The sequence below is a fragment of the Pristis pectinata genome, chromosome 28 (genome assembly GCF_009764475.1).
Source record: "Pristis pectinata isolate sPriPec2 chromosome 28, sPriPec2.1.pri, whole genome shotgun sequence".
NCBI classification, from domain to species: domain Eukaryota; kingdom Metazoa; phylum Chordata; class Chondrichthyes; order Rhinopristiformes; family Pristidae; genus Pristis; species Pristis pectinata.
This window is the reverse complement of record NC_067432.1, coordinates 27,618,490-27,631,860: the sequence shown is the minus strand read 5'-3', so window position 1 is coordinate 27,631,860 and position 13,371 is coordinate 27,618,490. Positions and strand designations below refer to the sequence as shown.

Here is a 13,371-nt window from a genome sequence, read left to right as displayed (position 1 = left end):
GTCGTTTGACCATAGAGTCATTTATACATTTGGAAACTCTCCACCAAAACAAACACAACAATCTGATGCAGAGGTTCAGACCTATGATAAAGTCAGGAATTCCTTGCAGGTTCTCCTAAGGTCTGGGGATCTCATTTTGGAATAGACGTTGCACTACATTTGGAGACATCTCTCAGTTTGGTCGTTAACTTATGACACAAAAGGAGCCCAGTCAGCATGTTGGATCCACACTGGCTTCCAGCTCGCTGCTGACACCTGGAGGTGAACTTTTGATAATGAAGACCACGACAATATATTCAAACCTTATTTTCCTCCATGGATGCTGCCTGACCTGCTGAGTTCCTCCAGCACTTTTAGTGTGTTGCTCCAGATTCTAGCATCTTCAGAAATTTTGTGTCTCTAAGAAAAAGCACACAGCACTGTGACTGATATCCTTCATGTGTTATATAACTGCTGGTAACATTACCAAGTGAACTCAAGGCTCTGCCTGCTCCCTTGGGTTAATGGTGAATGGCCCATGGCACAATTTTGAAGAACAGGAGCTTGGCGTTGGTTTATCATTGTCATGTGTATCAAGATATAGTGAAAAGTTTTGGTTGTGTGCCATCCAGATTATGCCATGGAGGCAGTAAAAAAAAATGGAGGCAGTGAAAAAAACAGATTGCAGAATATGTTGTTGCTACAGAGAAACTGCAGTACAGGTAAACAAATAAAGTGCAAGGGCTATGTTGAGGTAGATTGGGAGATCAAGAGTTCAGCTTTCAGCGTATGAGAGGTCCAGAGTTCCTAGTGTCCAGGCCAACATTTATTCCTCAATCAGCACAACTAAAGTTGTCGCGTTTTAGTTTGTGCAACCTTGCTATGCATGATCCCTACATTGCAGTGTGCATTTCAAGGGTAGAACTTTGGCTGTAAAGAACTTTGGGATGTCTGGAGGCTTTGATAGGTGCTTTATAAATATAGGTCTGCCCTTTGTTCTATTGAAATGTTAATAACTGCGTAGCCAAGTAGTCAACAGTATCTGTTTCAAGAAAAATGAATTTAAAAAAAACACAAGAGGCTTCATGCCATTGTTTTGAAAACAGGTTTCTTTACTCAAGACTCCCCCAAAAAATCATCCTTTTCCCAGCTCTGTGATGTGAAGAGATTACCAGGAGGACAGAGGGAAAGATTCAAGGATGTCTCAAAGCCCCCTTGAGGAGCTGCAAAATCCCCACTGGCTCCTGGGCCTATGAGAAGGAGCAGTGGGCTGGGTATTGAGTACTGGGGTATTGAGTACCTGCTAAGTGGCAGAAGGAAGGCATCGCCTCATAACCTACCTGCCTGCTGCCCCTCTCCCCCCACCCCCTCAACTACCAGCACCAACATCACCATCACGCACCTCCTGACCAATCTTTGGAGGAGTCCATGGTTCTCATATTGGTCTCATCAACCACCTCCCAATCCACAAAACCATTGTGGAAACAAGTCATCCTTAATCTCAAGGGGCTGCCTGAGAAGAAGTTTTCAGTAGTTCCAACTTTGTTGCTATCTCACCCATCTCTTCCAAATAGACACAGCAGTGTTATGTAAACGGTACTGAGACTAAAGATATCTGATTCCCTTTGAAATGTTCTTCATTTTCATTAAGATGTCAATTGTATTTTGAGGGGAATGTGCTGAGGTCATTTTAATCGCAAAAGATTAGTCTGCAGGATGTGAGGATCTGTGGTGCACTCGTTGGAGTCGGCTTCTCCAAGTTACGCTTAGTAAGTGTGGGCTTCCCTTCCACCAGGCACTTCTGAAATTTCCTACTGCTTACCCTCGTGCAGGGGATGGCATCCAGGATGGCCAGTGTCTGATGCCCCACACAGTCTAGATCGCAATGTAAGCAAGACCAGGAGTTAAAGTAGCCCAGGACTGGTGTTAGGGGTAGGATGTGGATGTAGGACTCGAGGGGCTGAACGTTCTGATGCATGCTCAGAACCAAACTTCCCACTTGATGCTTGCTCCCGGTAGCCATACATGGATGTGTGTGTATGGAAAAGATTGACAAGCTGGAGCAGAAGAGTGGACACAATGTTTGGACCTGCATCCCAGCATGACAATTACTGCAACAGATGAAGGAATCTAAGCTCTTCGCATCCAAAGGCAAGGGTTCCCATTCATGCTGACATTAGGCAAAACAATATTTAAATGTAAATCAGTTAACTATTTGGAAAACTAAACTGCAAATGATCTAAAATGTGGGAATGTGCAGATTGTTGATTCTTTTTGGATTAAATGGGCTTTAATGAAATGATCTGACCAGTGTCTGATCTCTCATTACAGGAGCGTCACCTCTTACAGCAGAGGTTACAGGAACAAGAGGAACAGCTCCGACAGCTCAGACAGAGAGATGAACCAGACGCACAGAGCAGTGAGAGGTACAGATAAATCAAATCTGGCTCTGCATTCTTCACAGACGTGCAATGGAATCTCATAATTCAATTAGATTTGTTCTTATTTTTCAAGAAAGACTACTTATTTACAATCTTAATTATGTCAATAGTTCTATATTAATTAATTCCCAATACATTACTATAAACCTCTCTCCCTCCTGGCTATATCCCTGATGTGCAGTAACATTTCTGCACCACGTTTATAATGCTGGAACTTCCATATAGCACTTACCTCATTTTTTATTGTTAATAATGTTAAGTTGTAGAATATTGAAGAGGAGGGCTGTGATTGGCTGCTGGATTGCTGCTCAATACTTTCACTCCTGACTGATGCATTTGAATTCTCTCTGCTACCCCATTATAACTCACATTATAAAGTTCCATGTTATGCCCTGTAGATACTCCAAGCAGCTCACAACTAATAAATACTTTTGAGTGGAGTCACTATTGCTGAGGGGGCAACTGAGGCAGCCAAAAGGATCCCAGAACCAGGAACGTTGCACAAGTTGTTAATTTGTTTGCGGTTGTGTTTATTGGGAGCAAATCCTAGCTAGGACCGGAATAGAGTGCCGTCCTACTGATTCCTTCCACTCGAGCAAGTAGATTGGGGCTGCAATGGGAAGGGTAGGGTTGGTGATGGGGAAGGGAGCATTATTGCGAGTTACTTGTGCATTTCGATCCAATTTGTGAAACTGGCCACCATTTGGAACGGTTGGCTGGCAGCTGGAAACACGGTGGGGTGTGGAAAGAACCTTCGGGAAAGTTTGAATGAAGACATGTCATTGGAGCAGAGATTCACAAGGGTCCTGGTGAGATGGGCTGGTGTTAACCTTTGGAGTGAAGACGTGGATCACTCTGTGTTACACAGATAAATGCAAAACATGAACAACTCAGGATGATGGCAGAGAGTGCTTGAATACACAGGGAGATAGAAGATGGAATAACGGCTGTGGAATGAAGCATTTTATTTCAAATAATTCAAACAATATTCCAGTGGGCATCAGAAAGTTAAATAATCCATAGAATCTCATTTGTAGTGTATTCCTGCCTGATGTAATACAAACTATTGTGAAGAACGCACGTGCTCTCCCTTCTCCCCATCCCTCCCACCTCCCCTCCTTTCTTCCCTCTTTTCCTCTTTCTCTCCCCATTCCTCCCTCCCTCTCCCACACTCTCTCTTTCTTCCCCGCCCTTCTCTCTACTTTCCTCTGCCTCTATTTTTCTCTCCGTCTCTCCCTTCTCTTCTTTTCTCTTTGTCTCCCCATGGGGAACAGTTTCTACCTCTCCCAAAGGACCAAACCTCTCCAAGGAATACTAACTCCCCCCAGAGGGGAATACAAACCCTCTGGGCCTCTTGCACCTTGCTCCAATTATTTAATTGGAATTTCGCCTATTGACTTCGGCGATTGGTAATCAATCATATTAGATCTCACGAGGCACTTCAGTAACGGGAAGGAATGTGGAGGCAGAGCGGGGGCAAGCTCGCCGGCCAGCAGATTTATGGTCTTGTGGAAACCTCTGCATCAGTTGACACAATTTCTGTTAATCCTTGCCCGTGTCAGGTTGCAGAAAGTGGAGGAGGAAGCTGTCAGTCTGCGGGAAAGAATTCAACACCTGGACAACATGGTACACTGTCAACAGAGGAAAGTCAAGCAAATGATTGAAGAGGTGAGAAACGGACAACTGTTCATCAGTTTGAAGAATCACTGCATCAGATGTTTTGTTTTAACTCTTATCAATGTTATATAATATGCATTAATAAAATACTCACACCCGTTCACTTTGGAAACAGTTCAAACCTCAGCAGAGTGCTTTGAGCCTTTTACATTACCAAATTGTTACCAAGACATTTTCTTTTTTGTGCAATATAAGAAGCAATACAGAGGGTTTAGTCCATTCTGATTTGACATGAGTGGTGCTGAAAGGGTCCACAATGAGCTGAGGGAAAATCTCATTTAGTAAGTTAAACATGTTGGAATTGAAGGTCACTGTTACATCCAATTAAAAAGACTGCTTGGAAACGAACAGTCTTATAATAGCTTCAGTTCACTCTATAGCGGAAAGAATGAATGGTTTTAACAGGGCGGCTTTGTTTTAACATAACTGGACGACTGTCTCTTGCCGTAATGAACCGAAATGAAAGCTCAGTTGGCCTGGGACCTGAGGTGTGGACAACTGGCCAGCAGGAGGAGCTGTGTTTCTGTGTCTCAATCATATTACATTACTTCCTTTCCCTATGGGACAGAGAATTCACTCATTCCAATTCTGTCATCTCCCAAGAATTCAGTGCTGAAAGTCAATTATTGGCACGCTTCTTTATTCATGGGATATGATATTTCCCATCTTTAACTGCGCTCAAGAAAGTGGCGGTGAGCTACCAACTTGAACCACAGCAGTTCCTCTGGTGTAGGTACTCCCACAGAGCCATGAGGTAGGGTGTTTCAGGGTTTTGGCCTGGGTACAATGAAACAATACTGATGTATTTCCAATTCAGAACAATATGTGATTTGCTCTCCTTGTCCTTCCTAGTAGAGGTCATGGGTTTGGGAAGTGCCATCAATGATGCCCTGGTAGTGCATTTTGTGGTACAGGGTGGCACAGGGTGAAGGGAATGAATGCTTTCATGTGGTGGATGGAGGTGCTAATCAAGTGTGGGTTTGGAAAACATGGGTTTATTTTTCAGCCCCTGTCTTTCTGCCTTTGGCTGTGCACGGCAGTTGCAGGTATCACTGACTTTGAGCAGTGATCAGCCAACATCCTGTTTCTTTATAAAGGACAAAAAGTTGCCAGTGAAGTCACTGAGAATGGTTATAGCTGAGCCTCCATTTGATGCATCCAGGAAAATCAAGGCTAATTATTTTAATGAAGAAGGCATAATGTGCAACTCTGCAGCTACCCTAGATCAAATATCATGTTGTCAGAATAGCTCAACTCATTACTGAAATCCTAATGTTCACAACTGTTCACAATGTTGTTAATGTTAATGCTCTGCTAAGGCTGACAATTCTGCTGTACATTGACTTTTGTTCTTGAACTCTACAGATTGAAATTCTTAAGAGCAAAATCCAACACAAAGATGCAATTATTGAGAACATGATGGAAAGAATTTCTTTCTTGGAAGCTGAGGTAGGGTCTTCATTTTCACGATCATTTCAAGGACAAATTCTCTTTCCAATGACCATCTTCTCACAACCGATTGGAAAGTGAAAAATCTCTTCAATATGATTTTTTTTAGCTGCCTTCAACACATCCTGACCTTATTTTTAACAACGGAAGTCATCATAGAATTTTCTCCTTAAATTAGTTCTTTATTTCCCCTTTGGTCTTCCTTCTGGGTCACACAACAATGTCCCAAAAATTAATATTTAATTCCTGCAGTCTCCTGGGATTCGGCGGAGGTGGGGTGGGGGGAGCAGGGTGGGAACCCCAAATGGGGTCTTTTGACTTAAGGATGGGAGGCTTGGTCAGGGCAGCTACTGCCAAGTTTTCTCCTGTGCTCGCTGGTGGACACAGCTCAAGTCAGAAGGAGGAGTGATTGATAACAACAGCCTGCCTGAAAAGACCAGGGCAGATAAACTTCCCAAGGTCCTTCATAGTAGAGTAATCAGATAAAGATGGATGTTGAGCCAAATGAGGGATGGAAAATTGGGAGAAAGCTTGGGATTTAAGGAAGGTGGGGGGGGGGGTGGTTTGATGGACATTATTCCAGAACATGTGGTCTAAGTAAGTGAAAGCAAGACTGTGAAATGTGGGTCAACGGAAGGGAGGACCAGAGAGTTTTGTAAGCATCAGAGGAGATGGCATAGATATAAGAGGTTTAACATAAGCATAAGGATCTTATATTGGGATTATTAGGGGAGGGGAGGTCGGTGTGCTGTGATGGACGAGGAGCTGAGTTTGGATGAGGTGATGTTGTTGAGGGAAGATGATTGGAAGGTAGGATTGGGACACGGCAGTGATTCCTCCACTCTGAACCCTTGACGGGCTCAGACCTGAGTAATTGTCATTGAGCCAAGTTAATAATTGGTGCCAGGTCAATGTCACTGAACAGCAGGCTGCACCAATTCTTTCAAGAAATAAGGAAGAAAATTTGTCCATGATTTTGGTGCAAAATCCAGAATATCAAGGAAACTAAAGGCTTGTTCTTACTTCTGGGGAGCTTGTTTCCAGAACTGAACACTCTTATATCTTCACTGCTGAGATTGAAAAAGAAATAAAGAGCATCTTTCAGGATATAATTTACACCGGTGGCATTAATGTTTCTAGTTCTGAGGTGTTTGTTTGAATACAAGGAATAGTTTCTGACCCAGCACACAAGCCCACGGTGGAAGTACAGAATTGGGTCCTAGACCTTTAGAGTCATGGAATCATCGGGCAGCACGGTAGCATAGTGGTTAACGTAACGCTATTACAGCGCCAGCGACTGGGGTTCAATTCCTGCCACTGTCTGTAAGGAGTTTGTATATTCTCCCTGTGACTGCGTGGGTTTCCTCCCACATTCTAAAGATGTACGGGTTAGTAGGTTAACATGGGTGTAATTGGGCAGCGTGGGCTCGTTGGGCCGGAAGGGCCTGTTACTGGGCTGTATAAATAAAGTTTTAAAGATACAGCACAGAAACAGGCTCTTGGGTCCACTGAGAATATGCCAACCATAGAAACATAGAAAAACTACAGCACAATTCAGGCCCTTCGGCCCATAAAGCTGTGCCGAACATGTCCCTACCCTAGTAATTACTAGGCTTACCCATAGCCCTCTATTTTGCTCAGCTCCATGTACCTATCCAACAGTCTCTTGAAAGACCCTATCGTATCCGCCTCCACCACCGTTTCCGGCAGCCCATTCCACGCACTCACCACTCTCTGAGTAAAAAACTTACCCCTGACATCTCCTCTATACCTACTCCCCAGCACCTTAAACCTATGTCCTCTTGTGGCCACCATTTCAGCCCTGGGGAAAAGCCTCTGACTATCTACCTGATCAATACCTCTCATCATCTTATACACCTCTATCAGGCCCCCCCTCATCCTCCATCTCTCCAAGGAGGAAAGGCCGAGTTCCCTCAACCTGCTTTCATAAGGCATGCTCCGCATTCCAGGCAGCATCCTTGTAAATCTCCTCTGCACCCTTTCTATGGCTTCCACATCTTTCCTGTAGTGAGGCGACCAGAACTGAGCACAATACTATTTCCACCCTAACTCAATTTTATTCTCCCCACATTCCCATCAACATTCCCAGATCCCACCTCTCACCTACACACTAGGCCAATTAACCTGCCAACCTGCATATCTTTGGGACATGGGAAGAACCCAGAGCACCCAGAAGAAACCCACACAGTCACAGGGAGAACTTGCAAACTCCTTGCTGACAACACCAACGGTCAGGATCGAACCTGTTGCTGGATCTGTGAGGCAGCATCTCGACAAGCTGCATCACCGTGACACCTTATTAGTGATCACACGATGCCAAATGGATTTTTTAGACATCATTAAATCTTAGCATGATCATTAATAGAAGCAGGCCTAAAGTGGTTAACCAGAAAATAATCAGTAATGTTAAATTTCATTAATGGAGAAAATTCAATATAGGATCAATACTGTAAGGTTATAGATTATATACTGTAGGATTATAAAATAACATGAGAATATACTGGCAGAAGTCCTACAGAATAAATTACAGATAAAACTGAAATGCATACATAAGTAAGCGGACAGTTGTCAAGCTCACAGTTTTATTCGTACAAGGTATTTAATATAATTGAGTTCACCACTCAGTTGTGCACATGCCTGAATTCAGATGTAAACTGCTCCCACCAAATAAATGTTAGTTATTTTCCTGATGTATTTGATCTGGTTTATTTGATCTCTAGAACAAAGAACTACAAGACAAACTGGACTATATGATGTCACTGGGTCAACAGAGGAGAGTGGAAACCAGGGAACAAGCTGTGTCTTGTGATATTCCCAGCAGGTAATGAACAACCCTTCCAGCTCTTCTCCATCAACATTTTGGGATCAGCAAAAAGCAACACTCCAGGGAAAGCTAAAATTTAATGCTTGAGACTCTTATCCAATGTTGGCAAGGGAGATGCAGGTTCTGGGGGTGGGGGGGGTGTTGGGATTTGGGGTGAGAAAGGACAGTTTGCTATATCTTGAGGTGAATGGAAAATGGGGTCCTGTGATATCCAAACTAAAACTCCCTTGAACGCTCATCGCCACCAACAGTGCCCAGACAGAAAGTCAGTCCTGCTGAATTAATCCTCCCCGCTTCTGGAAGGGAACAAAAGATATTGCATGTTCACGGCCCATTCAGAATGTTCCAAGGTACTTTTCAGCAACTGAAGTATAGTCACTCGTCTAATGAAGTGCTGCAGCCAGAGTGTACACTGCCAGCTCCCGAAAGCAGACAGGATATTCTGTTGGTCAGGGCACCACAGGGTACCACTGCCCTTCCTTGAACCAAGAGTCTCGGAATCTTTTAATCAACCTGAGAAGGTGGATGGGACCATTCCACACCTCTACTGAGACTGGAGCACACCCACAGTACTAGACTGGAGAACCAGCCCAGATTTTTGTATTCAAATCTCACGAATGGGGCTTAAGTACAACGGTGACAGTGCCTTGCACACCACTTCATGCTGCAAATATTTCAAACCCGACAAAATCATTTAAAATGCAAAGCAGAAATAACTGCACAGTTTGAAACATAAGCAGAACATCATGAAAGTGTACACAAGAAGGCCATCAGTCCATATGCCTGTGCTGGCTCTTTGAACTGACCATCCAACTAATCATGCTTGCCTGTTCTTTCCTTGTCATCTGGCAGTTTTTACCTTTCCAATTATATAACCAATTTCCCTTTGAAAGTTATGATCTTCTTCCACCACTCATTCAAGCACCTGTATTCCAGATCAGAATAATTCCTTGTGTAGAATGAAACTTTCCTTGTCTTCTCCAGACCCTCTGCCAGTCATCAAGAATCTGTCTCCTCAGATCACTAAATCTCCTGTCACTGAAAGTAGATTCTTTTATTGAAACGCTTCATAATTTTCAACTTCCAGTCAATCTCCCATCACCATTCCCTGCTCTGAGGAGAATGCCAGCATCTCCACATAATTTAAGTCCTTTTTTTTCCATTTACTATCCTAATAAATCTCTTTGGCAGCCTCCCCTAGCTCTTGAAATCCTCGACGCCCAGGACGGAACACAGTGCTCTAGCTGTAGTATAACCAGGGCTTCTGAGAAATTAACAGACCTGTGTTGTCACTCTACACCTGTGAAGAAAACAGACGTTAATTGTGCACAATAGCCTATGAAAGGCTGTAAGTATGAAATGTTAACAAGAGGGAGGAAACCAAGGAAAGAATGTAGAAATTAGCCAATAAATACTGTATAGTTTTGAAGTAGATCAGCACCGTGCTGCTAAAATCTCACTGATTACAGATTCCAAATCTCCAGCCTGCAGCTTGGAGACAACATTTGCATTACTGGGGTTTCGTATGCAAGGTGCTTGTAGTAATCTTTACCACTCTGCACTTTCATGGCACTCCTATTGGATGCACATAGAGTGGTTTTACAGTGTGTCCACATGGCAGAAACCTGGTGTGCTGTAAATTAAGATAATCCGGGGCTCCCTAATGTGCTGCAGTCTGGTATCGAACCTCCTCTTCTCGACAGACATAGAGGACACCCATTGAAAAATGTCAGGGATCTTCCACAAGGATGTAGGTCTAACTCTGATGACATCATTGGGGCCTGACTGCTATTTTAACCTTCGCCTAAAGCAGAATACCATTATGGTTCTCCCAAGAGATAAGGATGGGCAGATAAGTCCCAAGCTTTTTAAAAGCTTCTTTTCTTTGACTTTCCTTCTGAAGCAAGGAGCAAGAGGAGTGCTTTTCCAGACTCTGTAAGAAACCACACCCATCCAATCGCGAGGGCTTCCTTAACTCTCCTCCCAATGACTTACCTGCTGCACAATCGTTACTCTTTCACTCCCTCCGCCAGCCAGCTGATCCTTCTGACCACTTTCATGCAGTTATTGACAACGAGCTTGCAGTGTAGGTGTGGGTTTGGACAGTTGACTGTTTGCCTGAATCACACCTTAAGATTTTGCTTCTTTCTTTCAAACTTCATGTGTGGATGAAAGCTAACAGATGTATTCTTTGCAATTTGTTGGTAACAGCATTACTCCAGTGAAAAGCAACCAAAATGTATCCACCCCATACATGAGGCTGTTGGAATTAAGTCTACAGAAAGAGATGCCCTGACCGTCTTGCTCGTTTAACAATACTTATGTCCAGCTGAATATGCGAAGCAATCCAACAGCAGCTAGTTTGACTGAGTTGGTGCTGCTCAGAAGTGGTTTGGTATGAAGATGATTCTTTATTCCAAAAGTGCAATAACATTTATAACATAAATGAAGGATAAAATCCCTCTTCATCAATCTATGCACACCAGACATGTTGTATGTGCATGAGATCAATAAAGGACAATATGCAGTATTTATTATCAATATTTTGTATTATAACTTCTGTGCTTGTTATTTTGGTTTAGGAACTGAAACTAATTATTTTTATCTAAGGTGATATATAAATGCAGGAAAACAATTCTTAAAGGGGTTTTACAGAATTATTCTTGAGAGTTAAAAGCTCTATTTTATTGACAAGTAACGTCATTTTGTTGTTCTGCATGGTAATTCCTGATGTTTAACGTTGCAGCTGAATGTGATGCTGTTCCAATTCAGTCACAGTGTAACTTACTATTAATCACAAAGTGAAATTATGCTCCACAGAGTACCATGGAGTGCACAGCTTAATGCAATCTTGCAGAAGACAATTGGATATAGATTGGCAATGATACTTCTGAGTGGGACTCTGTGGGTAATATTTCACAGGAATTAAGAAAGTAGGGTTCTCCCCTTTCAGACAGAGATGAGGTTTTCTCTCTCAGGGAGGTGTGAGTCTTTGGAACTCCCTTCCCCAAAAACCAGTGGAAGCAGAATCATTGAATACTCTTGATAAACATGGGCTGAAAGTATTGGTATTGGTTTATTATTGTCACTTGTACCAAGGTACAGTGAAAAACTTCCCTCGCATACTGATCGTACAGGTCAATTCATTACACAGTGCAGTTACATTGGGTTAGTACAGAGTGCATTGATGTAGTACAGGTAAAAACAATAACAGTACCGAGTAAAGTGTCACAGCTACAGAGAAAGTGCAGTGCAATAAGGTGCAAGGTCACAACAAGGTAGATCGTGAGGTCAGAGTCCATCTCATCGTATAAGGGAACCATTTCAATAGTCTTATCACAGTGGGATAGAAGCTGTCCTTAAGTCTGGTGGTACGTGGCTTCAGGCTCCTGTATCTTCTACCTGCATCAGTTTACTGGCGATAGGCAGAATCATGTAGTTGAGGTCACAATCAGATAGGTCAAGATCTTATTAAATGGCAGAACAGGCTTGACGGGCCTAGTGGCCTACACCTCCTGATTTGTAAGGTCTGTGCTCTTGTCTATAATGAGGCTCAAACCAGTGACTTCCTGCCGCCAAGGGAAGCAAACCAGCTATTTGAGAGGTAAAAGTTATAGATTTCTGATTAGTTTTAAAGATAACAGATTGAAAAGAGAAAATAGGTGGGTGTGTTGCCATAAGACAAGGCAAACTTCAGATTTATCACTGTCAAGTAACTTGGTCATGTCCCTGTGACATCAGTGAGGCTAGATGTCCAATAAATTGTTTGTATTGCTTCTTTAGTGGTAATCATATCATCAAGAGAAGTATAAATAAAAGGTGCAGCAAAACAAATAAATGCAAGCTAGATCTAACTCTGATTCAACAATAAAGTCAGCAGATCCTCCTGTCTGTTTATTCAAGGCCTGTTTAAAAGGAACTTGTTAAGATAGGCTTCTGCCGTTAACAGCCACTTTTATAATTAATTATTTCATGAAGTAGCACCGATGAAAGAGCATGCAAAGTGCTCACATGGGATATTTTACTTTTTAGGTTTGAGTGTATAGTAATGTTGCTGATGTAACTTTATACAGAAAGTCAGAAATCTTCAGGCACTGTTACTGAGATGAAAGCAGCTAAGATGCCATAAAATGGAAAAGAAGTGAACTGCTGAAATCTGGTTTAAGTTAAAATTCAGTGCAGCTTGGGGCAGAATTAAATGAAAACAGAAGCAGTGTTAGGAACCTCTGTTGAGGTAAACAGTGGAGTCCAGTCTGGTCATTGATTGGGTCACCTGGGGTTTAACTGCACTCCATGCTGTCCTACCATATAATGTTATCCTTACAACAGCATCAGCTTATTTGAGTTTAAAAGCATATTACCTTCATTTGTTTGATCAAAGGAAAGAATTTTCATTTTGTTAGTTCCTTTCACAAACTCAAAACCTCCAAAAGCATTCTACAGTCAACACAGTCACTGCTGTAGCAAAGAAACCATGGCAGCCAAGATGGGAAGGTCCCACAAAATCTAGAAACAGCTAAGCTATTTATTTGGTGAGATTGGTTGACAGGTAAGTATCTCTCATGGATTTCTCAATAGTACCATGGATCTTTAACATTCATCCAAAAGGGAAGACTGGGCTTTGGCTTAACAGTAATCAAATGGCAAAGTGCAGATGCTGAAAACCTGAAATAAAATCAAAGTGCTGGAAATACTCAGCAGATCAGACAGCATCTGTGATCCTTCATCAGAACTAGGGCAAGTTGGAAATCAGACACATTTTGAGTTGCAAAGAAAGAGGAAGGATTGAATGACACACACGTTTTATTTCCTTTTCTGAAGGTGGTTTATTCGGTGATTACAGATCAATACCAGATTACAGTACTTCACGATATGCACTATTTACAATTTCAAATTATAACATGGTCATCACTATCCAGAATGCATTCAAGCCCCTGTGGTGCCCACTGGTCCCGGAAATCCCCTGTTGTACCCGCAGAT

The 13,371-nt window shown here is 42.5% G+C and overlaps 1 protein-coding gene across 3 annotated transcripts in view; it reads left to right on the top strand.

The window, feature by feature from the left end:
- LOC127583957 (myocardial zonula adherens protein-like) overlaps positions 1-10,739 on the top strand; it is a 93,977-nt gene extending 83,238 nt beyond the window's left edge. For 2 of the 3 annotated variants that reach the window (XM_052040416.1, XM_052040417.1), the window contains 5 exons: positions 2,311-2,405; positions 3,983-4,088; positions 5,463-5,546; positions 8,288-8,388; positions 10,603-10,739. In XM_052040416.1, the coding sequence (XP_051896376.1) occupies positions 2,311-2,405; positions 3,983-4,088; positions 5,463-5,546; positions 8,288-8,388; positions 10,603-10,687 (471 nt within the window). In that variant the 3' untranslated portion in view covers positions 10,688-10,739. Of the gene's footprint in view, positions 1-2,310; positions 2,406-3,982; positions 4,089-5,462; positions 5,547-8,287; positions 8,389-10,602 lie in introns of those variants that run through there. The other variant, XM_052040418.1, reaches the window with a different exon arrangement.
- The last annotated feature ends 2,632 nt before the right edge of the window (positions 10,740-13,371 follow it).